The sequence below is a fragment of the Mus musculus genome, chromosome 17 (genome assembly GCF_000001635.26).
Source record: "Mus musculus strain C57BL/6J chromosome 17, GRCm38.p6 C57BL/6J".
NCBI lineage: Eukaryota > Metazoa > Chordata > Mammalia > Rodentia > Muridae > Mus > Mus musculus.
This window is the reverse complement of record NC_000083.6, coordinates 79,701,621-79,729,228: the sequence shown is the minus strand read 5'-3', so window position 1 is coordinate 79,729,228 and position 27,608 is coordinate 79,701,621. Positions and strand designations below refer to the sequence as shown.

At 45.4% G+C, this 27,608-nt stretch overlaps 1 protein-coding gene and 1 long non-coding RNA gene across 4 annotated transcripts, besides 14 other annotated features; both read left to right on the top strand.

Moving 5' to 3' along the window:
- The first annotated feature begins 405 nt into the window (after positions 1-405).
- On the top strand, positions 406-5,397 carry Gm41624. 2 transcript variants are annotated; one of them, XR_001782141.1, is made up of 3 exons: positions 406-529; positions 1,184-1,331; positions 3,499-5,397. It is a non-coding gene; the product is annotated as a predicted gene, 41624 (long non-coding RNA). The 2 variants fall into 2 exon arrangements; XR_876984.1 differs by lacking the exon at positions 406-529 and adding an exon at positions 552-766.
- Positions 8,057-8,086: a protein binding site, noted in NCBI's record as "Pax6E". NCBI's record gives its function as "important for transcriptional response to dexamethasone" and the evidence as "EXISTENCE:protein binding evidence [ECO:0000024][PMID:23376040]".
- Positions 8,057-14,301: a biological region, named in NCBI's record as "Cyp1b1 5' regulatory region". NCBI's record gives its function as "regulatory_interactions: Cyp1b1".
- Positions 8,061-14,301: a promoter, noted in NCBI's record as "-6110/+130 fragment (pMo6.11)". NCBI's record gives the evidence for it as "EXISTENCE:reporter gene assay evidence [ECO:0000049][PMID:23376040]".
- Positions 13,097-13,365: an enhancer, noted in NCBI's record as "-1075/-810 fragment". NCBI's record gives its function as "TCDD-responsive enhancer" and the evidence as "EXISTENCE:reporter gene assay evidence [ECO:0000049][PMID:9478971]".
- Positions 13,097-14,295: a promoter, noted in NCBI's record as "-1075/+124 promoter fragment". NCBI's record gives the evidence for it as "EXISTENCE:reporter gene assay evidence [ECO:0000049][PMID:9478971]".
- Positions 13,143-13,171: an enhancer, noted in NCBI's record as "XRE1". NCBI's record gives its function as "functions as an enhancer when multimerized" and the evidence as "EXISTENCE:reporter gene assay evidence [ECO:0000049][PMID:14550751]".
- Positions 13,143-13,172: a protein binding site, noted in NCBI's record as "XRE1/XRE2". NCBI's record gives the evidence for it as "EXISTENCE:protein binding evidence [ECO:0000024][PMID:14550751]".
- Positions 13,284-13,313: an enhancer, noted in NCBI's record as "XRE4". NCBI's record gives its function as "functions as an enhancer when multimerized" and the evidence as "EXISTENCE:reporter gene assay evidence [ECO:0000049][PMID:14550751]".
- Positions 13,285-13,314: a protein binding site, noted in NCBI's record as "XRE4". NCBI's record gives the evidence for it as "EXISTENCE:protein binding evidence [ECO:0000024][PMID:10051545, PMID:14550751]".
- Positions 13,304-13,334: an enhancer, noted in NCBI's record as "XRE5". NCBI's record gives its function as "functions as an enhancer when multimerized" and the evidence as "EXISTENCE:reporter gene assay evidence [ECO:0000049][PMID:14550751]".
- Positions 13,305-13,334: a protein binding site, noted in NCBI's record as "XRE5". NCBI's record gives its function as "mediates response to TCDD" and the evidence as "EXISTENCE:protein binding evidence [ECO:0000024][PMID:10051545, PMID:14550751]".
- Positions 14,072-14,094: a protein binding site, noted in NCBI's record as "Sp1a". NCBI's record gives its function as "positive regulation of promoter activity" and the evidence as "EXISTENCE:protein binding evidence [ECO:0000024][PMID:23376040]".
- Positions 14,089-14,111: a protein binding site, noted in NCBI's record as "Sp1b". NCBI's record gives its function as "positive regulation of promoter activity" and the evidence as "EXISTENCE:protein binding evidence [ECO:0000024][PMID:23376040]".
- Positions 14,140-14,144: a TATA box. NCBI's record gives the evidence for it as "COORDINATES:motif similarity evidence [ECO:0000028][PMID:9478971]".
- Cyp1b1 (cytochrome P450, family 1, subfamily b, polypeptide 1) lies at positions 14,168-22,289 on the top strand. 2 transcript variants are annotated; one of them, NM_001364889.1, is made up of 4 exons: positions 14,168-14,542; positions 14,917-15,960; positions 18,548-18,918; positions 20,728-22,289. In NM_001364889.1, exons 2-4 carry the CDS (start codon positions 14,918-14,920, stop codon positions 20,775-20,777), a joined length of 1,464 nt encoding a protein of 487 aa, NP_001351818.1. In that variant the 5' UTR covers positions 14,168-14,542; position 14,917; the 3' UTR covers positions 20,778-22,289. The 2 variants fall into 2 exon arrangements, with proteins under 2 accessions (NP_001351818.1, NP_034124.1); NM_009994.2 differs by having other exon boundaries at positions 18,548-22,289.
- Positions 22,290-27,608: the final 5,319 nt, after the last annotated feature.

The following is a 27,608-nucleotide window of genomic DNA, read 5'->3' as shown; positions in this document are numbered from 1 at the left end:
CTCTCAGATAGAGTTCAAACTCAGGATGGTGTGCAACACTGCTCTGCAAATATTCTCACTAAAAGTTGAGCTGTCTGTGAGCAATGTGGTATGAGATCAGTGCATAAATACAATGTGTAGAGCCTCTCTGACTTTTGAATCCCTAGGCGTGACCTGGCTAAGAAGCACAGGGGCTGGGGGGCTGTTGTGTGTCAGCTGTCACCTGTCTCACCACACACCAGCTAAGCTTCAGGGAGTTTTCATCCTTCACTCCGGGGCTTAACAGCAATATGGTTCTAATCAGACATTTCTTGCCAGAGTAGAACAAATCACTTAGGTTATAGGCTGACAAAAAAGGAACAGTCTGCATGCTTGGCCAGCTTAGGCGGAATTAAATTATGTGCCTTCACTTCAGAGCGGCTCCTATGTCCTCCACTCTACCACCTCGGAATTGCCTGTGGGAGGGAGCTGCGGAGCCTTGCGTGCAAGCTCTGTCATAACCCAAGGCTTAACATAAACTTCAGGATCTCAGGTCATTGGGAAATAACAGGTATATCCGGTTAGGTCTTTTGTGCTTGTCTGCACGCAAATTAAAAGCGCAAGCAAGCGCGTGCAAAGCTCTACTCTTCAGAGCCTCTGGTTCAGGAGAAGGGAGGATGCCCTGGAATGGAATTCGCTTGGAATGGAATTCGCTTACCGTCTCCCTGTTTATTTTCTCATGGAATTGGGGATGGGGGGTTGTGCCAGAGCTTGTTTAGAGACGATCTTGCACCTTCAAGTGGATGAGGTTAGAAGGGTTAGGATGTGAAAGCGGGCCTTGTGCCAGAAAGCCTGTGGGCAACAGAGTTGCAAAGGATTGCCGGTCCACAGCTTCGAAGGGGCATAGTTTTTGTGGGGGAGGAGGCAGGTGTGCCGGACTTGAGCTGGTGAGAACAATACCGAGTTGTCTCGGTCCTTACTGTCATACACAGATGGAGGTGGGTTGGGAGGGGTGCAAGAGATCCCCGTGTACCGTGGGGACCATGCTCTGAAGACTGTGGTTGACTCAGTTTCCCACTTCCCCACCTCCCCTAAGTCTTGTCGTGGCTCTGAGCCCTCCAGAAGTCCGCCTACACCAGGAGGGGAGTCCACTCTGTCTTCATGTTCTCTCTAATGGGAGCAGTAACAAGGCCCATGCTGTGACAACAGCCTTTTCTCTCAACAGGAGACGACTGCATTTGACCCACCAGTGGCTGTATTTCCACAGCCAGCAATTTTCCCAGGTAGTACGGCTGAGCGGCAGGGGAGTTCTTGGAACCTGGTAGATCCAAAGCCAAATTCCAGTTCAACCACAGTAGAGACCTGTGATTTTGGTGGGTAACTTAAATTTTTTTTTGCCTTGCTCTATTTTTCTATAAAAAGGGGATTAAGATAATAGCTATCTCTAGAAGTTGTGAAGGATTAATAATAAAAGATTTATATCAAGTGCTTGGCACTCTACCTGCCTCAAAGTGCTCAATCCGTGGTATTACTAGTAATATGTTATTATTGTCACCCTTGGTATTATTGGCATAAATGGCATCCAAGGTACCATTGCAACTTTAGGCGGTGGCTAGTTGCCTGCTGGCCCCACATCTGAGAGTACTCCCTTCTTCTTCCAAGCTAAGTCCACTTGACTCAGGTACCCACTCCTGGGCTCTGAGCTACTAGAATTTGGGGACTAGATTTATATCTTCTTCCTGGCCTTTCCTGGGCTTAGAGTTCATTGTCCAGATGGGCAACTGCCAGGGGAAGGTGACATCTTTCTGGCCAAACCCTGCCCTGCTTGGGACTCCTTTCCGATAGTCCAGCAGGGTTACACACTTGTCTTGTAAAACAGTAGTTTGGACATTGCTCCTTTTGAGACCCACCGTTGCTCCTGTCTACTTTCTATATCACAGGAAAATAAATTCTTTCAGACAGTGGTTTCCAAAGCCTTTCAAGAATCCTCAAGGTCTCTGAGACCCTTTGGGGGAACCCATTAGAACTATGATCATAAGATATCTCTTGCCTTTTTCACTCTATTCACATGGGATCTACGTGATATTTGACATCATAACAGATTGCAGGCAGAAACGGAAAAATCCAGATGTTTTCTGTTAAGTTGGAAATTAAGAAGATTTGTAAAAACACAAAACAGTGTCCCACTGACTAAATATTTTGGTTTTGGAAAATATAATTATTTCCTTAAAATATTTGTCTATAGTGCACTGACTTTATTGTCTTTTAATGGACTAATAGGTAAATGCTTTGTAATTTTTCAGCTTTCATTTCTAAAACTGTAACTATTGACACTCAAGATAAACAATAGTTCCTTGGGCTCTACTGTGACTTTTTAGAGTCTGAAGAGGTACCAAGAGAAAAATGTTTGAGGAATACCGAGCTAAGGTTTTGGCACTGTGGCCCATGAGATCATCGGTTTGTTCATCTCTATCCAAATAAAGCTGTCATCTCCGGGGAGGGGAAGAGTGTGAATTTTATGATGATTTCAGTATAATGAGTTTGAGTGGAGCAGATCTTGTTACGAAGCCTTAATTTTAGTTTAAGTTTGTTTGCCAACTTTCTCATCTTCTAACCCCCAGAAGCTTTGTGATGCTCGCTCAAGATTTGTCTGTAAATTATAGACATTAAGTTGCCCTAGCAAAAGACTGAGGCTAGCTCACACCAGGAGAAGTGGGGGGAGAGCTTGACTCAATTGTCACTGGAACAAAGATGGCTGCCTGTTGAGATCATAGACTCCTGACCCAGAAAGAGCACTTATATGGCCTAGGTCCTTAACAAGCATAGTAGTGTGAAAGAAGTCTATAGCTGGTGCAAGGCTGGATGGGAGAGGCTTGTCTAATTTTGATGATGGGCAGTAAAGCCAATGAACACTTGCTAACTGGTATGGTAATGAATGGTGGCCTTTGGAGTCTGAAAATCTGAGTTCAAATCTGATTCCCTGCTATGGTGTGGCCATATCTTGTACCTTGAAAGTTCACATACTCAAAACTTGGTCCCCAGGGTGATGGCCTTTACAAGCTGGGGTTTAAGGAAAAAAATAATTAGATCATAGTAGCTCCCTTTTCATGGGCAGATTAATGTTATCCTGAAGAAGTGAACCAAGTCTTATGAGAGTGGGTTTATAGATCAAAGTTGGCTCGAGCCAGCCCTTATGCATGTACCTGATTCCTTTTCTGCTTCTCTGCTCTGTTGGGGTGAGGTGAGAGGATGTTTGCCAGGGTGCTTCACCATGCTATTGGGATCCTCCAGTTTCCAGAATCTCTTTACTTATGTTTCCCCACTTCGTATATCTTGTTATAGCAACAAAAAATGGGCTGATAGCCACCCACCTTCATTTGCAACCCATATGACTTTCAACAACAACAATAAAAAAACCCCTTTATATATATGAAATAGGCTAGCATATCAATATCGTAAGGGTGATTGGAGCACAGAGTGCAATGCCTAACACTTGGGGGTGGAGTAGGATCTTAGCTCCTTTCCTTTCTCTGTCTCCAGCTCGTCTTGTTGTTTGGGGGAATGCTAAGAAAATAAATAGAGGAACACAAGCCATGGACCTGACATCACACCAGAGAAGAAAGTCTATACGTGGGTGTGGTGGCCTGTATATAGATCTCAAAATGACGGTGAAGACATTCCTTGTTAATGGATATATGTAATTTAATGTTGACCTCTCTAATCTTCTGCAGGAACCCTCAGGTAAGCCCTCAGAGCAAGGAGGAAAAAAACATACAGAAATGCTAGTTTAGAATTCTTTATGTGTCCTTGTGGTAGCTCACACCTACTGGGTGTGGCTGGTACCCCCAGGAATTCAGGCATAGGCACATCCTTACTGCACAAGGCATCCCTGAAACAAAAGCATGAGAATCTAAGCACATGGCAGCTAGGTGGCTGCCCCAGCCATCCCCAAACAGGTGTTAGTGCCAGCTTGCCAAAGCTTGGATCTAACAAACCCATCCCTGCATTTGAATTCTTAAAACATATGGCCCACTGGGTACTGACTCAGCACAGGGGAAAAGAAAATTGGGGGTTAGGCCGTGCCAGAGTACAGACTGTTGCATGTAATTTTCTAGTTTGGACTGGGAAAGGTTTTTGAATACTTTCCTCCCTGGCATTCAGGAGGGATCTCCATGCCCTGCCTCCTGCTTTGGGTGCCTGAGACAGGATCACAGTATAGCTGTGCATAGATCAGGCATTCCAGGCCTGAAGCCCTGTGCATTTCTTCTCAGGGCTGGAAAAGAAGAAATCAGATGACTCTTCTAGAAAGCAGCACCATACTGCTCCCTTAGTGTCCATCTCCCAGAGGGCCCCGCAGTATACCCTTGGTTCTTTACCCAGTCTGGCTTCCTCATCTTTGCTGCCAGGGAAGGAGCCTCCTTGCCTCTAGGTTGCAAAACACGACCATAAAAGCCAGTGGAGAACCTGGACAAGGGCCTAGAGGGAGGCCAGCATGATACCTCCAGGAGCTTTTGGGGACAGGATGCCTTTGCAAGTTAGCATCTCCACACAGGCAATCCTGGATGAGGTAAAATGGGGTGAGGGACCACCCCACTCGTAGAGCCACTAGCTGGAGTTGGAAAAAAAATCACAGGTTGGCCACTGTCACTTAGCCTAACCTACCAAGAACAGAAGGTTGGGTGAGAGCCTTTTAGAGGCGGCAACAATAGCTTCCCGCAGTATAGCCGAGTTTGATGCTGTCTAAGGGGCCGTCATAGGACAGGCACCAGTCTTGAAACTCATTCTCACACAGCTCTGGGGGTCTGGTTGGCAGTCAATGTGTTGCCTAAGAAAGATGAGCAAAAGGTCAGGGTTCTGCCTCTGGGCTGGACAGATCTGGCAGGTGGGTGAGGGACTGCTGTCCTAGAAGCCATCACCCTGACCTGACAGACTAGATGCTTGTTTTTGTGATGAAGGCCCAAGCACCCCTTCAAGGCCATGGTTTGCAGATCAGGAAAAAAAAAGACTTGGTAAGTAAGAGAAGACATAATCCTGATACTACCGCCATGAACTGTACTGATTGATTTTCTCATTTACTCCTCATGATCAATAAACATGGTTGGGATTTTGTGTTTTTTAAAACTGAGGAAGCTCAGGCTCAGGAGTGTATAACAGGCCTGAAGTTATTATTTCTATAAATAAGAGCATCCAGACTTAGGCCCATGAGTGCCAAGCTCCTGATAACTGGTATGCAGGACACATGGATTTTACTGTAAAGAGTTAGATGACTTTGGAAGGCATCTTCGCCTGAGCCTGGGGGTCCTGTGAAGAACTGTCGCCATTCCAGAGGGCACCTGGGTGTCCCTCCCCAGACTCTGTGAAGCCTCCCTTAGGGACACTAACACTTGGAATTGATGTCTCCCTGTTTTTTGGTTTTTGCTTGTTTGTTTTTGTTTTTATTTTTGTTTTTATTTTTGGTTTTTTCTAGACAGGGTTTCTCTGTGTAGCCCTGGCTGTCCTAGAACTCACTCTGTAGACCAGGCTGGCCTCGAACTTATAAATCTACCTGCCTCTGCCTCCCAAGTGCTAGGATTAAAGACATGCACCACCACCACCCGGCTTGTCTCCCTGTTTTTAACCTCGAGTTCCCCTCATTTGTCAGAAAGAAATGATGTTCTGAAGACAAGCACACATGTCCTTGAAAATAAGGGCTGGTTTGAAAGATAGATTATATTTTTTACTTTGTGCTCCACGTTTCCAAAGCTAAGTTAAAGTAACAGTGTTCTGGGCACATGTGACCTGGCACAAAAAATATGGTTCTTGGGCATGCAAATTGGCACCATATATATGGCCATCTCTATATGTCTGGGTAAACTTTAACCCCTGCAGATTCCTGCAGGAGCAGAAGGAAAAGCAAAGTTCCCACAGTGGAGTCAATGACAGTAGAGTCGAGACCAGCACAAATGGTGCCAACGTCCTTAGAGCTAAATAAATGATGTTAGAGCCTTTCTCCAAAATAGTCTAGAAGAAGCAGATCTGCATCTTGCATTGAGGCCAACATTCTTTGCCTGGAAAAGGTCACCAAATAGCAAAGATTTGAATAAGATCTCATTCATATAAAAAAAAATGTATATAAATAGAAGGTCCAGGGATTCTACATCTGGGGTCTGGGGAAGTGTTGGAATATGCATCCTTCCAATTTCCTGCATATTAGCATTGGTCGGCTCTTGCAGCAGGAATCTATTTATGTACTATGCTTGGATCACTCCTGGGGCTGGAGTGATGATGGCTCAGAACTACCTCTGGCTCCAGTTCCAGGTGACCCAATGCCCTCTTTTGACATACATGTATATGAATACACAAACAAAAACTTTAGTGTATGTCTGGTCAAACTAAAAAGTGAATAATATTGTGATTGTAGAATATTGTAAGTGTAGAGTACAGTACAGGCCATGGTCCAAAGATCTTTGTCTTGAAGAAATCAAGAGAGGGCCACAGTTACTTGGCCAAAGACATCCTCTTGATAAGCTTTTTCTGTCCTGTTCTGGTCTCTGCCCTTAATGGTTGGTGGACGGATAAAGATGGTTTTTCTAAGTGGACATAGTCTCAGACTTCCTTCTAAATGCTTGTTTTAATAACCACGGTTATTAGCCTCACCCAGTAGTGGATAGTAGTTAATGCAGAATCTCAGAACTGATCAAAGTGCAGGGTCCTTGTTCAGTCCTAAATGTCTATACCAAACCACCCCCCCAAGCCTCAGAGAACATCAGAGAAGGGGAGAAGGAAGGCTGTAAGAACCAGAGGTCTGGGAAGCCTTCTGTAAAACAATGTCTTCAGGACACAATGGGAGCTCTTGTGCTTATGAAATGACAGGAGCTGTGACTGCCTGCATAAGACCTACACAAGATGAAGCCACTGAAGAGTCCAGTATGGATGTGGGTGGGAACTCCCAATGCCCAAGCCATAGCTGATGGCTGCTTTAGGATGAACAGTCAATTTTCTTCAGGGGAGTGGCCACTAATAGGCTCCCATGCTTCTGTGGATGGCCCTGTAACTATGCACACACAGGCAGCACTAGTTAGACTCAGTGAGATATTTAAAATTGAGAGAGAGAGAAAAAGAGAGAGAGGGAGAGAGAGAGAGAGAGAGAGAGAGAGAGAGAGAGAGAGAGAGAGTTGAGAAGGGGATGTAGGAAAGCCTGGGAGGAGTTAGATGAAATTGGAGGTTGTAGATGATAAAGATACATTGTATTCATGTGCGAAATTCTCAAAAAAAGGAAGTAAATGTTTACAAAGCAAATAAAACAAAACAAACAATCAAAAAAAAAAACCCCAAAACCAAAAAAGCCAAAAACCCTAACCCCAAGAATGTCCGCATGGCTTCCAGGGCTAGAAAATGGCCCTCAAGCTGTAAGATACATTGGGGAAGAGTAAATATAAGGTTCACATTAAAGAAGAATCAATTAAAACCTGGACAATTCAAGCCTGAGCTAGGTATCCGGTCCAGTTTCACAAGGGTAGGGAGCTCCTTGATCACCTTCTTAGTCAACTGTAAACATTCTAACTGGGGGGCAGATGTCATCAAGAAGAGAAACAGCATGTGTAACAGAACACGGCGACGTCTATCCTGGCTGTGGTCAGTCTCAGGCACATCCTTAGACAGGGATTTTGAAAACTCACACTGTCCAGGGGAACAGACACTGGGTTCAGTGCTGGAAAGCAGGTTATTCAAATGATGACTAAGGGATCGGGACATTGTTTCAATGACTGGGAAATGGCTCAGAGGCAACATGATGGCTGTCCTCAGGCATGCCACTTGAAAGGTAGGTTCAGCCGGATAGACTTCAAAGAGTGTTCAAGGCTTATCATAAGATAACCAAGTTCATGCAGGAACTTCCTTGTTATTGAAAAGAGCTTTCTAGTCTTCAGAGATTGCTAACCAACGAAACCTAGCAGAAGAAGAGGCCGCAAATGAGAAGTGGCTTCTTTAATAGCAGAAGGGAGGAAGTGTGTTGGGGTCAAGGCCAAAAATCGCTACCATGTAATTATTCAGCTCTTGTGTTCCTTTCGGGATTCTGGAGGAAAAACAGCCACTTATGTTATTTAACTAGCAATTATCTTTTTCATAACTCAGGCATGAATACAGCTTTCCTCCCCGCCCCCAATATATATACATATTAGTAACCTAGAACCTTTTTCAGAAAAGGAAAATGAAAAACAATATCTTTTGTCTAAAGATTTTCATGCGAGGTCAAAGGATCAGAAGAATGAGGCTTTTATCCCCCTGCTCTGGTGTTAGACACATTTCAGAACTGCATCACTCTGTGGCAGACCCCAAGGGACAGAAGTGCAAAGTGAAGCAGCCCTTCCCGAGGAGTCACTGCTACGGCCGGCCCGCCGTTCCCATGTGTTGGCTAAGACACTAGATAAAATGACACACTGTTTAATTCTCAGCCCCAGGACTTTGTGTTCTGTGCCTTCTTTTTATTTCCCTTGCTCCTACATCTCTGCCCCCCTCCAAGTCTACTCCTTAGTCATCTGTGAGAAAGAAAGGGGCTTAAAGTGGGGAGGGTGCGGGTGGTTGTGTAGTGGGGAGGGTGTGGGTTGGTGTATATGGTAGGGGACAGAGGGGACAGAGAAAGGTTGGGCTGTGGCTCAGTGAAGAACACTTGTGTGGCATGTGGCATCCTTCAGATGGAGGGGGGGAAGAAAGGAAAGAAAGAAAGAAAAAAAGAAAGAAAGAAAGAAAGAAAGAGAGAAAGAAAGAGAAAGAGAGAGAGAGAGGAAGGAAGGAAGGGAGGGAGGGAGGGAGGGAGGGAGGAAGGAGGGGAGGGAAGGAGGGAGGAAGAGGGAGAGATACTGATGGGTGGGAGTAGAGACTGGGAAAGGTGGCCTCAGAGGGAAGGAGCTGTGGCAGCTGGAAATGGATGTAGGGAAAGGAAAGCGAGAAGGGAAGACTGAGGGGATAGGTCCTAAAGGAAAAAAACCAAGAGAAAAGAAGGAAGCTGAACAGAGTCAGAGGTTGATGGCAAAGGCAGTGTTGCGGCTGCACTATCTGCAGTGTCTAGGAAGTCACAAACCTTTGAGTGGGTGATGCAAGCTGGAGACTGAGGACAAGATCAGGGTAGTGCGCATGGATTAGAGTTCTCCTTTCAAAAGCAATCAAAGGATGCCAAGCAAAAAGACTCAGGCCTGTTGACACTGTTAAGAAGTCAGGGACAGAAACAGTCCTTTTCCCTTTTGTTTTGAAATGAAATACTTATTCTGTGCCATTGCGTCTTGGGTCTGTGTGCTTGTTTTTTATTTGTACAGGGGCTCAATAATGAGAGTTTGCTCAAAAGAGAACTTGGACTTGAAAATTTGAACAATATGGGACTCTTAAGATTGGGGGAACTTTTGGAAAGGGGCCAGACACATTTTGCACTATGAGAAGGTCATGGTATCTTGGGGGCTGGAGAAGTATGTTATTGGCCTTTAATGAAAGATCTCCCACAGGCTCATATAGTAAGGGTTTGGTCGTCCCGTCCACCCCCCCACCCCCCCACCCCCCGCTAGTGGCACTATTTTGTGGACTGGTGGGAACCTCATGAAGTAAGGCTTCACTGCCAAAAGCTTGGTCACTGTGGTGTACAGGGTGTACCTTTCACAGTCTGACCTGGTCTCCAGGCCCCTACCCACTTTGCTTTCCTTATCTGCTGTGATGTAAACAGCCCTCGCCACATGCTCCCAACTGCCTGGTGTGCCATCTCACTACAGTAACACGGAGCCAAGTGACCACAGCCTGGACCCTCTGACACCATGAGTGAAAGGAAGTTCTCCCTCAGCTGCTCTGCTATCACCGCAGCGCCAAAGTCCGACCAACATGGATGGAGACCCTCCCGCTGGCATGACAATTCCAAAACAAACGTTTTACATTTTTAAAATCTCTGAACTCTGGATGTGTCATGTAGTCAAAGGCACCATTACATGCGGCTGTTCCCCACCTGTTAGCTTACCACATACATTAACAAACAATGGGTCCTGGGGTCAGATGGAATGCCTCCTTCAGTTTAGTGGTTCTCTTTGCTGTCTTCCAGGAAGGAGAAACAGACTCAATACAATTGGAACACACGCTTAGTGAGTTCTAACATACAGTATACACTGTCTGATGCCCCCTGCCTCACATTGGAAACTTAACCTGAATCTGCATTTGTGCTCCCCACCCTGCATAACAAGTGCCTGATCACTATTCTCCCAATGTCAGGGTTGTTGGAAATAATAACTTCTTTTTCCTCATGTTCCTTTCTGTGAGCATGCTTGTATGTTTGCAGTGGATTGGAGGATCACACTGCTTACCTATAACATCCACTTAGAGGTGATAAAGGGCAGAGCTGTCTTGGGTGTTGTGTTGTCTCTAGAGAGAATCCGGCTATTGCTGACTTGTAATAAGGACAACAGCATCATAGTAACAATGGATTTGTATTATTTAACTTGATGGCCGTGATGCTCAGGATGCATGGAGTGCATTTTGGAGGCTCCTTGGCTTCCGGATGTTTTGCCCACTTTTTTTTTTCCCTTCTAATTATAAAACAAGCCCTTAATCACAGTGTGAAACCCAATGCCAATGTGGCCCGTCTAGGACCTTGAAAGAGATGTTTTCTCTCAGGGCCTTCATCTGAAGGCTGCCTGTGGCCACAGTCTCCATCTGTGAAAGACTTAGAAGAACAAAGAGCAGAGGAAGCAGAGATGAGGACAAGCCACCCTGCCTGGGTCATCTTATGCCCTGAGGTATTGCTGCTAGCCTTTGCCACAGGAGCTGGTATGTTCTCTGTATAAGCTGAAACTGTGTCTGGGAGTTGGCACACTATGAAGCATTTTAAATCCCCACTTTAAACCACTTCCCAGCTTAACTGGTCTTTTTGGAAGTTATTTGCAGGGAAGAAAAGAAGAAAAGAGGGAAAAAAGAGAGAGAGAGAAAGAAAGAGAGAGAGGGAGGGAGGGAGGAAGGAAGGAAGAAAGGAAGAAAGGAAGAAAGACTGATTCAAGGTTGAGATCTGGGAGGAAGAAATGCTGCCTTCTGTATTGTTGACTGAGAAGAGATTTCTAGGTTGAGAGCCACAGGTTGGTTGAGAAATTATGGCATTATCCCAAATACAGATGCTTGGTTAAGAGAGAACAGAACCAGATGGATCAGAAATACATACCGGTGCTTGGATTTATCTGAAGTCATCTCACCTCAAACCCCATCCCCAAGTCAGGTTTTCTTTGTGCAGCCTTCAATGTCCTAGAACTTGCTCTGTATACCAGGCTGGCTCTGTGGACTAGACTCCCAGAGATGTCCCTGCTTCTGCTTCCTGAGTGCTGCAGCTGCCGCCGCCACCACCCAGTTTCTATGAAGTGTTTATTGGGGACTAAGACTCTTCAGTGGCACCTGTAGCCTAAAAGCCCAGGTGGCCAGGCACACTCGTTTGTCATCTTTGATAAGAGCCTATCTCCCTGACACCATCTGTCCAACTGGTTCCTCTCCTTTTTGAGGCATGCCCTAGAACAGGAGCTGCGGCCAAGGACAGCGTCTGCTGTGGCAGGCAGGCGTGCACGTGATGATCTAAAAGCTACATAGCATTTGTTAAACATGAGGTCTTAGTTTAGCTTTACCCCTTGTTTTGTGCATTACAATGGAAGTTGATTTGGTTTGAAGGCAGCTTCTACCTACCTTATCTAATTCTGGCAGAGATGCTAGGAGAAAGGCTCTGAGTACAGATGGTTAAGTCCTAAATCTCTGGACAGGGTTCTGCTAAAGCCGCACACTGGAAGGTCACCACAAACTTTCTTTGGAAGAGCTTCTTATGGTTTTCGCATGTGTCTCCCCAAAGCGCATGCGCTGCCACTTTAATTTCTCTGGGTAGTGGTGGTGCTTAGGGGGAGCTTCTAGATACTGGGAGCAAAGAACGTGATGTGTTAAAATGGTTCTCCTGAGTGTTCTGCTCTCATGGACTGTAGCGGTGGCTGCCCTTTACCTTCGCCCTCCTCTCAGGAGCTGGTTTCATGTTCTTGGAGGACTTTCCTGCCTCTTGAACTATGATCTCATGTAAACCCATTGCCCCCTTTGATACATGGACCAGTCTCCAGCATTTCGTTACAACAGGAGAAAGACAAACCAAAACAGGTATGTTGGACCAGTGCAGCTCTGAGAAACCAATGGTTATTAGTAAACTAAGACACACTTGACCCACGTCATCACAGGAGAGCTAGACTATAGTATATATAAAATCTCATTCAGAAAAGACTGCAAAAGTTACTGAAAAGACTTATAAAAAGGCCTTTTCTTAGCAGGCCAGGAATTTTATTGAAAGATGTTAGACTCTCTTTCAGACATTTTCATTAAGTTCCTTTATAATGTAATCAGTTGTTTTAATGTCAGCTGTGGGACAACTTCTACTGGCCTTGCTCTTGGCCAATTCAAGGGCAAAGAGTGAGCATAGCTTTTCTCTGTGAGTCTTATAATCCTCAGTCATGAAAACAAAAAACAACATCCTTTTGGCTGATTCAAAACTTATTACACTTATGTACACGCAAGTGTGTGTGCTTTGGCATGGGCGTGGAGGTGAGAGGATTACTTGAGCCTTGTGCCCTGTGGCATCTAGTTCAGGTGGTCAGTGTTGTTAGCAAGCACCATTAGCTGTTGAGCCTCTGGCCAGATCCTATGCAAATTTTGTTTTGGTTTGTTTTGCTTGTTTTGTATTGTTCAGCAAGAAACTTGTTGATCCTCTTAAGGGTGCTTTTAATAGACCCGTATGAGGGATTTGGAGTGGAACTTTGTGAGTTTAAATCCTGTCTTCACCTATAGAGAACATTGTGATTCAGATAATAGTCTCATAATCTCTCTGAATCTCTTTATTTGTAAATGAGACAATAACACAACGCTGGGAACGGGTTATCCAGAGATCACACCAATGACCTGGGGCTACAATTCTTCCTTTATTAGAAGCAGTCTACCTCTTTCTTGGGTTGCCTTTTCCAGAGCCTAACAGAAACCTTGTTCTCTCAGGTGTTTTGCACGATACCTTGCATTGACCATAAACAAGAGCAGTTGCTTCCCAGGCCTTTTGACATCCTTGGCTTTCTCTTTGAAGAAAGCGTCCCCGAAGCTAGTTTGGGAAACAAGCTGAGTGAGTGGGGGTCGACCAGTTGGCTGCGATCGAGCATCCTCAGGGCAGGCCCTGCGGGCGGCAGCTGTGCGTGCGCCGCCAAGGGTGGTGGCGGCAGGCACCCCGCCCTTGGCCGCCGCCTCGGCGTGTCAGGTGTCGTGAGAAACGCGGGAGGGGCGGCCGCGAGCAGCGCCCAGGGAGATGACTGGAGCCGACTTCCCAGAAGCGGCGCACGCAAGGCACAGCTCCGCACGCAAGGGGGAGGCGACAGCAGAAACTTTTCAACCCAACCGTTTGTTGGCGTACAGAGCCGCCTCCTCCTCCCACTCACCGCCCCCTCTCGGGTCTGGCGCTCCAGGACTGTCTCTGGTGCCCAAGCTTGGATCACTGCCTGGGGCGACCTGAGCTGTCACGCGTGTCCAGCAGGTGGCAGAGTTCCTGTCGTTTCAACGCGGGAAGCCTTGCCTTCTGAGAGCTTTGTGTGCAGAAGGATGGTGCACGCCTTGGGGCGGGAGAACTTTAAAGGTTTCCAAATCTCAGAGGTAGAGATCTGTGCACACAAAGGGCCGCGGCCGTGGGGCCAAATGCTTTGTAAAACCTTAAGATAAAGATAAATGCAAGGCAAACCAAGCTGTCCTGATATTAAAATAGCAAGTTTCTTTTCCTGGCTCGGTGCCTAAGGATCATGAGCAAGGCACCAAACTCGAGTCACCTGGAGGAGGAGGGCGTGCTCCTGGTTGAGCTTTGCTCCAGCGCGCAGAGGCGTTGGAAATTCTGTCCCAAGCTCGGTTCTGAGGAAAGCGTGGGGGTCTTGACTGGGGGGTGGGGGGTGGGGAGGATGACTGACGACAAGCCCTTGTCGCCAAAGGAAAACTTTACAAGGCGGATCCTAACAAAGCTGCCAGCTATTGTTTCAGGAGGGTCCCAGCCAGAGGCGCGGATTTCCCACTGGACCACCCTGGGTCACTAAGCACGGATGTGAGACCCAACTCACAGATCTGTGGATTTTCGCAGTGCGTCCCGCCCCTCACGCCCCACCCCCTAAGGTCCCGCTTCCTCCAGTCTCTACCCAGTCCTTAAAACCCCGGAGTAGAGGGATGGCGCATCGCCTCTGGGGTGCGTTGCAGACACCTCTGCGACGCCAGCTTGAAAACTGCCAGCGGGCTGGGATTTAACTCCACTTTATCAACTCCCACCCCCGACCCTTCTCAACTGCAACCCCAACTCCGTGAGAAAGCCCTGACTTTGCGGGGTCCCAGGTGCAAACTTGAGACACTTTTGTCCCTGTCCTCCATCCTAATCTAAGTTTAGGCTCTGATTGAGTCAAGAGTAGGTGCTAAAGCAGCGGGCCTCAGGTGTCTAGGTCTCGGGGTCCCTGGGGACTCTCAGGTTGAAGCCTTGCCAGAATCTGGGCAGAGGCTCCAGAGCTTCTCCCAGATCCCGCTGCTCTACACCGCTGGAAACCACGCTTCATCGCAGGTCAGTCTGTCCGCGGAGCCACTTTCCTGAGGTCTCTTCAGGGCAGTTCTTGAAGGTCAGGGGTGGGGGTATTAGGTACTTTAAAAGAAACCTGCCTCAGTGTCTGCCACCCACCGGCATTGTGTCGGAATTCTGGGAACCGTTAGGCAGCTGGGGATTTGGAAGCCGATAGGTCTCTGCTGGAGGCTGAGTTGGGTAGGAAACATAGTTTTAAGCATCTTGCCCAGAAAGCTAGCCTTTACCTGAATTATGCACTGCCTCCTCTCTACTCAATCCCAGGGTAAAGCCCCATGCTGGGGCCGAGACGCGGGACGGAGGGCACTCTTTTTTTCCTTTGCACACCTGAGTTTCACGGTTTGCCTTTGTGTCCCCAGCATGGCCACCAGCCTTAGTGCAGACAGTCCACAGCAGCTGAGCTCGCTGTCTACCCAGCAGACCACTCTTCTGCTACTCTTCTCCGTCCTGGCCGCCGTGCACTTAGGCCAGTGGCTGCTGCGACAGTGGCAACGGAAACCGTGGTCCTCGCCCCCAGGTCCCTTTCCTTGGCCACTGATCGGAAACGCGGCGGCTGTTGGCCAGGCGTCGCACTTGTACTTCGCTCGCCTTGCAAGGCGCTATGGCGACGTTTTCCAGATCCGTCTGGGCAGCTGTCCCGTGGTGGTGCTGAATGGAGAGAGTGCCATCCACCAGGCCCTGGTGCAGCAGGGCAGCATCTTCGCGGACCGGCCGCCCTTCGCCTCTTTCCGTGTGGTGTCTGGTGGCCGCAGTCTGGCGTTCGGTCACTACTCTGAGCACTGGAAGACGCAGCGACGCTCGGCCTATAGCACGATGCGTGCTTTCTCCACGCGCCACCCGCGCAGTCGCGGTCTTCTCGAGGGCCACGCGCTGGCAGAGGCTCGAGAATTGGTGGCAGTGCTGGTGCGGCGCTGTGCGGGCGGCGCCTTCCTCGATCCAACGCAGCCGGTCATTGTGGCGGTGGCCAACGTCATGAGCGCTGTGTGCTTCGGCTGTCGGTACAACCACGACGATGCGGAGTTCCTAGAGCTGCTCAGCCACAATGAGGAGTTCGGGCGCACAGTGGGTGCGGGCAGCCTGGTGGATGTGCTGCCCTGGCTGCAGCTATTTCCCAACCCGGTGCGCACCACCTTCCGCAAGTTCGAGCAGCTCAACCGCAACTTCAGCAACTTCGTTCTGGACAAGTTCCTGAGGCACCGCGAAAGCCTGGTGCCCGGGGCTGCTCCTCGAGACATGACGGACGCCTTCATCCTCTCTGCCGAAAAGAAAGCGTCTGGGGCCCCTGGCGACGATTCCTCCGGGCTGGACTTGGAGGATGTGCCTGCCACTATTACGGACATCTTCGGAGCCAGCCAGGACACCCTTTCCACCGCGCTGCTGTGGCTGCTCATCCTCTTTACCAGGTAAAGCCTCCGGGAGGGCTGGGTCAGTCCTTCTTTTCCTCCTTTGAAAAAAGGAGTGCCTCTGGGCGCAGGGTTTGAGGTTTCGCGCTGCGTCGCCCCCCAACCCCCAATTCCTCGAAACTGAGATCTCAGGTAAGATAAGGCCGGGTTCAACTGGGCAGGCCAAGACATGTGCTCCCCCTCTATAAGTGTTGCCAGGACTTTCCAGCATCTCTGATGTTGCGCCCCACTCCCTATCCCCCCTTCCCCGTGATAGGGAACAAATGTATTAAGAGTCCTTCCCCACAAAAAAAAAAAAAAAAAAAAAAAAACCAACCAAACAAACAAGCAAACAAACAAACAAACAAACAAACAAGAATTTTACTGTGCTGGCCTATCAGCTTTGAGCCTTCCGTGGCTCAATAGAAGCAAAATTGGACCGGTTCCAAGTTTAAGGGGAATGCAGTAACTAAACACAGCGCACAGCGGGTCCCAGGGAGGCTGTGGGCCCTACTTCCAACTTCGGGCAGGGTTCTGTTACCAGGCTAAGGAAGCCAGCAGAGGTCTGTGTTCCCAGAGGACAACCTAAGAATAAGGTTTACCCTGAGGCGGTTCCACCACAAAATAAGCAGGTGGCGTCAATTCTGTGGCGTGCCATCATCCTCTAGAGAGGAGTCTAGGTGCTGGTGGGAGTCTTGATCTCTGGGCCAGGGATCAGACCTCTATAGCGCAAGGCTGAACATCAGGATTAAGCAGCGTCCCCACCTCCTCCTCGCACTCAGGTGGTTTAAGTAAATGAATCCTTTATGGGAATTTGACAATTACCTATTATTTACCTAAAATGCAGATTTACCCTGTATTTTATCTAGAAGCACTACTTGTTTTCCTAGAGAATAAGACAGCGGTTCTCAACCGGTGGGTCACTCGACCCATGTCGCCTAAAACCACAGGAAAACACAGATTCATTACAATTCATAACAGTAGCAAAATTACAATTTTGAAGTAGCCACGGAAATAATGTTATGATTGGGGGGGAGGGTCACCAAAACACGAGGGTTGCAGCATTAGGGAGGGTGAGAACCACTGCCCTAAGAAGTGCTGAAGATGCGCTCACCTTTGAATTTGTCACACAGGATCTGGTTCCTATTAGAATTCACACAATTCGTATTCCCTTAGATCTGCTTTCTCATTTTAAAAGTAACGTATATTTAAAATAGCTTTTCAATATTAAAGTCAAATCGTGGAAACATATTGGGACTAGTGAGATGAGGGGGCAGAAATTCTCTTAAAGGGCATTGAACCCAAGATTAGGAAAAAGGTCTTCCTAGAATGTATTGTCAGGTCTTTCACATCCCAAGATAAGCGAGTACTCTTTGAAAAAAGAAAAAAAAAATTATTGAGCTGTATAAGTTGTTCTCCATGTGTTCCAAAGAAATAAAACCATTTCAGGGTCACTTTCAATGAAATAAAGGTGACATTATTTTTCCTTTTCCTGAAAAGGCTATGTAACCAGAGTGGGCAAATTACGATGCCTGTTTAGATACACATTTTATTGATGCAGTCGCCACTGGTACGCCTTAAACACTGGGGCATCTCTCCAGCACAGATTTTAGCAATTTTGATGGCTATATAATACCCTGTTCTAGTTATATACATTAATATAATCAGGTTTAACATTAATTAATGCAGGTTTTGGCTGCATTGTGAGTTTTGAGCATTGCTATGATTAAACATCATTATCCCTTTTAAGCTATTTTCTGAAAATAGATTTCTAGGTATATAATATTGGATTTAAAAATGAGAGGTTAAGGAATTGCCTTTATAGAGTTTGCTGCGCAGGAAGATTTTGAGTTCCAAAAGAATTGTCCCCGTTCCTAGCAAAAGCAGTGCAGACCTATAATGGGTCCCTCATCTTACAAGCTGGGGCTCTGCTTTGTGAGTTTAGGACATGCGTAGCGTCATCTATCCAGAGACCAATAGTACTTTATAAAATAGAAACAAGGAATTGCCTAAGGATATGAGAGAAGAAAAATAATTTGCTTTCAGGGTGGCATTTTAATTTCTGTGGGTCCAGGGCCCTTTTGCCTTTGTAGATTTCTTTATAAAACATTGAAAATATATTTTATAACTACACTGATATAAAATGAACATGTTAAAGTGTGTATGTGAACATCTAGCTGTAAGTCCATTTGTTAGGTCTGTAGGTTTTAAAAGATAGGCAAATATTTTCCTGGGTGTCTAAAAGGTATACTCTTGTGCATTTTTAGACTATTAAAAACTGGAGAGTTTTATTTTCTCACAATGGAAGATAAATCCTAGACTACAAGAGGCTTATCACAGAAAAATAAAATTATTATTGTTTAACTTGTAGTACCGAGTGTGAGAAATTAGTAACCTGTTTTAGACTTTCTTTCAGAAATTGTAATTCAGTCACAGACCTAGATACTTTGTGGAATTAAAATAGAAGTGCAGTGTGCTGCTAAGGAAAGATGAACTGATTTTCTCTCTCTCTCTCTCTCTCTCTCTCTCTCTCTCTCTCTCTCTCTCTCTCTCCCTCCCTCCCTCCCTCCCTCCCTCTGTTCCTCCTTTCATACTAAAATCAAAACAGATACCCGGATGTTCAGGCCCGCGTGCAGGCTGAGTTGGACCAGGTTGTGGGGAGGGACCGCCTGCCCTGCATGAGTGACCAGCCCAACCTGCCATATGTCATGGCTTTTCTTTATGAATCAATGCGATTCTCCAGCTTTTTGCCTGTCACCATTCCACACGCCACCACCGCCAACACCTTTGTTTTAGGTTACTACATCCCCAAGAATACGGTCGTTTTTGTTAACCAGTGGTCTGTGAATCATGACCCAGCCAAGTGGCCTAACCCAGAGGACTTTGATCCAGCCCGCTTCCTGGACAAGGACGGCTTCATTAACAAGGCGCTAGCCAGCAGTGTGATGATATTCTCAGTGGGCAAACGGAGGTGCATCGGTGAGGAACTGTCTAAGATGCTTCTGTTTCTCTTCATCTCCATCCTCGCTCATCAGTGCAATTTCAAGGCTAACCAAAATGAGTCCTCAAACATGAGTTTCAGTTATGGCCTGACCATTAAGCCCAAGTCGTTTAGAATCCATGTGTCTCTCAGAGAGTCGATGGAACTCCTGGATAATGCTGTTAAAAAGCTGCAAACTGAGGAAGGCTGCAAGTGAGAGGCCGGAGGGAGCTGGAATGTTTAAGGAATACCTATCTCATTAACTGGGGAGGAAATAGATTTTTTCCCCCAGCTTCATTTTTGGCCTCAGCTCTCAGCAGTGAATGGAAACCAAGTGGTCTGAAGGTGGGGCATGCTCACCAATTCATGGCTCCTCTTGGACCTGTGCTGGAGTTCCTGGAAGTATTTTGGAATTGAAGAGCAAAAGGGCCCAAGGAATTTGGAGCCTGTTGTTTTTTGGGTTTTTCAGCTAAACACATGCACACATATCAACATGTATGCACAACTATCTAAGAAAGTATTTCAGTAATTCTGCCTTTTTGGGTAGATTTGTGAGGGAACTTCTATGTGCAGAAATTGACCCCATAGGAAACTGCAGTAAGCAAAGGCTTAGGATATACCCAAGATTCAAAGACATGTGATTTCAGTGTAAAATGTAAAGACCAGAAGTCCTCCTACCAAGAGACAGCTTGCTTGGAAAAATGCTTCAACTCCTTTATAGCCCTGGATGAGGCTTTCTGCCTGCCTGTTGATGGGCCTCCCACTTTAGAATGGACCATAAAGTCAGTTGTCCCCTAAGAATTTATGGCTGATTTAACAACTGCAGTAGGTTTTAGAGATTAGCGAATTTAAAGGTAAATTGTTTAGGTGGTAAAAAATGTTTATAAGTTAAAGCCGAACCTCATTTGGGTGCTCAGATGAAGTATTCCAGTTATAAGGGAGAAAAAGATTTGCTGGGCTAGCTTACGGTTTCAAGTTTGGGATTGTAATGAACTGGTTTCAGTAATAAGTCTGATAAACTAAAAAAGGAACCCAGTGTTCCCAAATAGTATTCAATGCATATAAAAATTTACCTAACTGCTCATAAACATCATATGAATATTAACTATTCAATCAGGAAAACACTTGAATAATATATTTCTTATGTCATATTGCAAACCAAAAAGTATAATCAGTTGAGTGAAATTTGCCCAATTCCAGGAAACGAGCCTGACTAAATCAATCCGTTTTGACATCAGGGAACTGAGTAACAGAACAGTCTTTTCTTATTTATAGTTCATACAAGGGACAAATCTCAAAACTAAACCAGCGAAATATGTTCTGATCTGGTAATTGTAGTTACAACATGGATGGTTCTTTTGGAATTGACCCCATTAATATGTTAAGCTTACAAATTCTTGGTTTGCTTCGATTTTTAAATTAGTTTAAAATCCATCTTGATTATTTCGTTCCAGTTGAAGCTAGAGAAAATGTGATCATTATCTCGCAGAAGGTGAGAAACCTAACCTTTGCCTAAGAACAAATGCCAAATGTAAAAATAAATAAATGATAAGTAAATAAAGGCCATGAATGTTCTGGGTGTTCATTAGAGACCATATGATAGGAGGCTCACTACAACCAGTAATTGGTAGTTTCTTTTTCCGAGTTCTTACTATTGTTGTTGTAGTTGTTTTTTAAGTTGAGTATTAAAGTCTGTGTGTCTTTTGTTTTTGTTTTTAAAGTCAGAATCTGAAGATTGTCTTGGGAGGTTGTTTAACAACTGCTTCTTGAGACAGCAGAGATGCCTAAAATCAGTTTCTTTTATTTAGGATGGCACACCACGATGAGCAGCCACTTCCTGGAAGCTGAGAGAGGTTAGAAATACATGTATTCCGATTATGTAAACAATCCGAAAGCCCTTTGAGAAGCGTTGGATGGGTGGAAAAGTGGGGACAGGGCCCGTGGGGGGTTTCCCATTTCTGTTTTCATTTCGATTAGCCTGAACAAAAGAAGCCCTCAGCACTCAGAGAGCTTACTGCTGGCTCTGTTTCATTAGGCTTCTTGGAATTTTCCTATCAAAATTACAAAGGAAGGGGAGTGCGATAGTCTCTGTGTGCAGAGGCTGCAAGACAGAGAAAGCATGAGGAGAAGAGAGAAGTCTAGATGGTCCCCATTCACTCCAAATTAGTTTCCTGAAGTATAAAATTTGAGGCATGAATGTTTAGACAAAAGGAGTTTTGAGTGGCAGGCTTTACCTTCAAGTGTCTCTTAAGAGTGGCTGGAGCCCTGGCCCTTTCCTCCTATCTCCCCCATCTATTTTGTGGTTGCAAGTTGAATTATAAAAAATTACAATGTAAACCTTATTTAAATTTCTCCACAACAGAACCCCTTGAATGTGATACGCAGGTTGTGTCAGTATTTTAAAGGCCTTAATTTCAACAAAAATTAACTCTATGCAATAATTTTTAAGTTTTTCAGACATTTTAAAAGCATGCGCCTTAGTAAGGCTGGGACGGTGATTTGAGCTTCCATGGCCCTTTTACTATGAGAAATTTACAATAGTGAAAGTCTTCATGTATCAGTCTGGACTCCTTATTAAACCAACCAGACCCGGATGTTTTGTGAATGTAGGGGTCATTTTCATCTGATGCTTTCAGCAAAGGAGAAAGTAGAGGGGGCTACTTTGTTTATTATATTTAGAACCTAGTGAAAGGAAGAAGGGTACAAGCCAGGAAAGAGTAATAATTGTCATATTTGGAAGCTCGAATAGATTACAGGCTTAGTCAGAAAGCCTGCTTTTGTTTCTGCCACAGAGGGACTTCTTTTGCTGCTCACCATGTTCCTCAGAGTATCTACTTCAGATCAGTGCGGCAAAAGCATGTCTCATTAAATGCCTCATCTGTACAGTATAGCTTGGACTGTGTCAGAACGTTGCTTTTCCCCCCAAAACAAAAACAGATGCCTCAGGTGTGTTTGATGGATTAATCACAAGAATTCATGCCCCAGAACTTAGCCTTGACCTGTGAAATATTAGCACACTCTTATGCATTCCCACCAGGGCTGTACTACATTAAGCAGATAGATCACCATGTATGCTAATTAGTATGCTTTTCGCTGTGACACAATTGTATGGTAAAAGGTGTATGTTACCAGGTGATAATAACCCAGGAATAACTCCCCATTTAGCTGCTTCTTGTGTTATTGTACTTTGTCATATATGTTCTTAACATGTATATAGCTGATACAGTGCACACAGATCCTCCGTACACAGAATTAACTAACATGTAGCTTCTACCTTTGATATACCAAAATTTAAAATGTTCTGTCTTCATTATCTCTCATGAAACATTGTTACCTAAACAATAAAACCCAATGTCATAATCCTATGAAATTTCTTTTTTTTTATGTTACAGGAAATACAGTCTAATTGGTCATTTATTTCTACTGTGATCATGTGTCTTGCATTGAAACACTGTGGTATACAGTTCCAGCAGTCCCTACATGTATTAATCCAGCTTTCACACCACAATGTGGTGTGTACCTGCCTTCAACATTGTTAGATACCAGTGCATTACTCTCTAATGTTTAAAAAGAAAAGAGAGAAAATGCATTACAAACATTTTCTTGGGTCATCCCATACTCTAGCCTGTTTTCTCTTTTACTTTTTCCAGTTTCTTAATTCAATAGTTTTTCATCATCCAGTTTTCCAGCAAATTCATGGTCTTTACATTACTAAACTTACAAAGACCAACAAAGAGTTAAACTTGTAACTCTGAAAGACTGGATTGAATTCTTACCATGCGGGACCTAACATTTCTGCTCTATCTGAAAATGCAGGCTACGATGATCTCCACCCACAGCATGCTGGTCCTTTCTTTGAGCGTGCAGTTCATTTATTGTTAGGATTTGTGTAGCTTGATTAGTAAGAGTAGCTGGTGCCCAGTAGAACAGGACAGATGAGAAACGTCTCCCATGCACGATGTGGAAATGGTTTTCTGAGGCCCTGTTTATTTGGTAAGTGACACAGTGTCACAGGACCCATAGCCTGGGCCTCACTTCTGCACACATAGGCGTCAGGGCCCTGCAATGCCAGAGATCCTCACTTCTTCCAGACAACCACTCCTGTTATTAGAAAAGCAGGAAAACAAGCAGGAAAGCCAAGGCAGCGCTTCATGCCACTGATACTTTGGCTGGGAACATCAGTTCAGCAGCCAAAGGGATGGCTGTGAGTTGGGCTTGAAGAATAGACACTCATTTTTCAGAGAAATGATAAAAGGTTCTTGGAAAATGGTCATATCCGTTAAGGACAAGTAAGAGAAATAATTTCTTGGTGGGAAAAAGCCTAAAACCTCCATGGGATCAAGTTTTTTGTTTGGGGACAGGAAGTGGGAGAGAGTAAACCCAATTCATCGAATAGAGTTCAGGCTTGATGCAGGTGGGCGTGAAGGCAGCTCTGGGCATCAGCCAGATGAACTCCCTGGAAGCTCAGAAAGGCTGTTCTGGGGACACTCCACCTTTTTGCATATGTGTTCCAGAAACTAACTGGCTTTTAGCCCTCTCTTATTCAAGTTCAGTGAAACTTTGCTGTATGGCTTGGGTGTCTTAGTCACCCGTGAGAGAAGAGGAAAAAGAAGGAAAACTAAATATATTCAGATACAAAAACAATTCTGTTGTATTTTGGATTAAACTATTTGGGGGGTAAGGGATGGCTCACTATGCAAAGTGCAAGCACGAAGTCCTGCATTTGGATCCTAACACTCACACAAAAGCCAGGTGTGGCCGTGCCCATCTGTAACCCTGGCACGGGGGAGAGACACAGGAGAAGTCCAGGGCTCGAAGGCCAGAGCAGCTGGAACAGTGAGCTCTGGCTTCCGTGAGAGATCCTGTCTCAAAAAGTAAGATGGAGCAGTGACTGAAGAGATCCCAATGCTGTCCTCTGACCTCCAAATACGCCCATGCCAGTGATGATGCACATACAGGCACACACACCAAAACACAGGAGAAATCTATGCAATCTCTAAGCATCAGTTTATGTTTCAAACTCCTTTACCTGACAAGACAAGCACAAACTTTAAGAAGAAATGGTACTACTGTTTTTTTTAGCTTGTTTCAGGTAAGAGAGTAAGAAATAGAAGGCAGGACTACTAAACAGTTTTGGATTAGAGTACTAAAATAAGCTTGAGCACACTCTAGTATGGCAGTCTTATGGGGGTAATATAGAAAATAACTTAGAAGTGTGCTCGTCTGGATGGTCCCTGAAAGCTGTGCCTTGGTACTGTTCATCTCTTCCCAACTGGCCTATGATTGGGAATAGAAGGTGGTTTGTCAGCCATTGAGACTGTGATCTTCAGTCACAGCAGTTTCCTTTCTTTCAGGGGACATACTATTGCAGATACACTCTAGTGGTTTCATTTATTTATTTATTTATTTATTTATTTAGCAAGCAAGTTGGCATTAGTAAGCCCTGGGGCTGTGTGAAGCTCCCAGGATTCTCACCCAGTGCCGAGGGGAACACAAAATGATACAGTGTGACCCGATTCCAAGGCATTCTCCTACAGTGAGGAAATAAGTACCTATTTCCTAAGTGTTTATGGTGGCTCTATTCATAATTCATCCAAACTCCAAATGACATTTCTTTCAAAGGTGATTAGCTAAGGTGAATGTGGTACAGCCATACACTAGGATAGGACTCAGCAATAAAACTGAATAACTGTGCATAAACACAGCTTCTAGATGATTGTCAAAGAGTTAACATTGGTTAAAAAAAAAAAAAGTCAGTCCCAGTTGCTTGTGGTGGAGCATGTCTTTAATCCCAGCACTTAGGAGTCAGAGGCAGGCAGATCTCTGAGTTCAAGGCCAGCCTCATCTACAGGTGAGTTCCAGGACAGCCAGGGCTACCTAGAAACCCTGTCTCAAAAGATAATAAACAAACAAACAAATAAACAAGCAAAAACAAAAACAAACAAACAAACAAACAACCCCCAAAAGCATGGAAAGGTTATCAATATGATTTCTTGCAATAAGTTTACTGATGGAGAAGGGTAGATTTGATTCTTCATTATGGAAATAGTTACATGGCCATATAATTTTATTATGATGAAAACAAAAGTTAAAAAGTTTTAAGGGGTTGTTGGCGTAAGTGAGCTTCCAAGGACTTGATGTAGGTTTCCAGAGTGCATGGCTACTATTTCTTGCCTAAGCAACAAGATGGACACTCTGAGAGGGGAGGTCCCGCCCAGGTTGGTGAAGAGGGGCCAAGGCCTGTGTTGACATCCTTGCTATTTGGATGGTGTGTATTTGTGTGTATGTGTGTGTGTGTGTGCTTATGACAGATTCTCCAAGTTCAATAGGAAATGGCCTTTGGAGTAGAACCTTCCACAAGTCAAAGAAATATTTTTAATTCCATTAGGGTGTTAATTGTGTACAAACCTTGCACTGTTATTGGCAGGGGTATATACAGGGAACCCCAGGCTCTGAGCTCATGGAGCCAATAATCTTAGTGGAATGAATGGGTGGGTGGACGTAAACATAACATTTCCAGTAAGTTTGTGATACAATCAATAAACAGAGTGGTGTGTGTGTGTAGTATGGGCATGTGTATACATGTGTGTGTGTGGTATGTGTATGTGTGTATGAGTATGTATATGGTGTGATCAGTTGTGTGTGTTTGCATGTTGGGGGCTTGTTTACAATGAATACTTAGGGAAGGCTCTGCAGGAGGCAACAGCAAGGGGCAAACATTGACGATGTCAGCTTCATCCTAAGTTGTCCTCATGAAGGAAATGCAGACAGGGAGTCAGCAGACAGCACACTAATCACCCACAGCAGTAACAAAAGGGCTGGCTACACCCATTAAGTTGATTTCATAGTCACTTAAAATCTGGGTAATTTGAAGTAAAATTGTGTGAGCACGCCCTATGACAGATGTTGTGGGCAAATCCTTAATCTGTCTTGGCTTCTGTTTTTGCCAAATGGCATTGGCGTGGTCCAGACCATTCCCTGACTTCACTGGCTCATTCTAGGGAGGAAAATTCAGACAGCAGGCTTCAGGAGCTAATGTCCTTTTCAACAATGCTTTTAAAAGTATATGTTACGGTGGATCCTGGTACATGCTGTAATCCTAACCCTCAGAAACAGAGGTAGGAGTCTATTAGGATTGTCCAGAGGCTATTCTCTACACACAGTGAGTTTGAGGATCGCCTCCACTGCTCCAGACCCTCTCTCTGAGACAAAAATCAAACAAAAACAGACAAAAAGTGTGTTCTAATGATCTGTGGGATTGCTTAACGCTGTATGTACTGAACGCCTCCAGACTGACTGTGAATCTTTTTTTTTTCTGGAATACTCAACACTCTGTCTCTGTGCCATATGAACACATTTATTACGTATGGCTGATAAAGACTGCCACCAAATCCCACCTGGTGTGCAGAGACTGAGTTGCTTGGGGTGAGACTGTATGGGAGAGCACAGGTCCTCTGCTGGTCAGCAGCCTGTGTGGAGGTTTCTCTTTTTCTGTATGGAGGTTTACTTTTTTTTTTTTTTGTTTCACCCACACAGTTCCCTGGGACACCAGGCATCAGGCTACATCTAGCTCACCGAGGCCTCAGGGAAGGCTGTGCTGAGGAAGTTCAGGGTGTTCCTCTCCCTTCTGAGGCCATCCATTCTGTTCCCTTGGCTCCTGTGTCACTGCTGAGCTGATACGGTCAGGCTAAAGGGCCACCTTTGTTCTCATACCATCTCCCTAGGCTCTTTCCTCAGATTCCACAGACCCACAGGAAATCCTGCTGCTCTGAGTCTGAGTTTGGCCTTAACACCTAAAGGTAGCCTGGGGGACGATGGACGAAGCAGTAGAAGAAAGGGGATGATAACTCATTGTGTTCTGCAGTGTGGCATCCAGGAACCAGTTGCTATACAAACAAGGTAAGCTCGCCCTCCTCTTCTAACTTCAAACCTCCGGCAGTGGCTCTAAGAAGATCTATGGAGAAGTTGCTATCAGAAACCAACTGCCTGTTTGTCTTCCCCAGACACATCTTAGAGCTCATTTTCTTTGCGACAGTGTGTTGGGGGTTGGACCATTATGTAGACTTGCCCCTGGCTTTGCAGAGCACACCGAGTTCTTTCTACTGTCTGCTACTGTCTGACTGGAGTGTCGATCTCACCTCAGTGAATCTGCTCCCAAGCTCCCCGTTTAACACCTATTGGTTCCCTCTTCCAGGCTCTTTCAAAACCCCACCCCTGCTCTATTCTGTCTCTGTGGGCCAATCCCAGCATGTATCTCAAGACAGCCTAAAGTCAACATGATTTTGTTTTGGGTTTGTGGTCTGTGTCTAGTTCCCACTCCTCAGAGTGTAAATTTGTATGTCTGATTCCCCCACTAGAACAGAGCTTGAGAAAACAAATGTGCTCACCAGAGTTTGTATGATCATCCTTCCAATCTCCCCCCTCCCCCCTCACTCCTCAATCCCCAACAGACTGAGAACTGCCATCCCAGGAATGATGTCTCTACGATGGCTTCTTCTTGCAGGACTAAGCATGAAGCCTTGACCTAAAAACTTATGGAAGGATAATGAGCAGTTGAATGTGGTTTCTCGTCGACTTGGGATGCTCTACTCTGGGAACCTCCACCCCTTCTCCTAGTCCATATGGTCAACTCATCCTGATCTGGCCTTCACCCATAGGGGGACAAGTCAATACCCCTGGTGGAAAACAG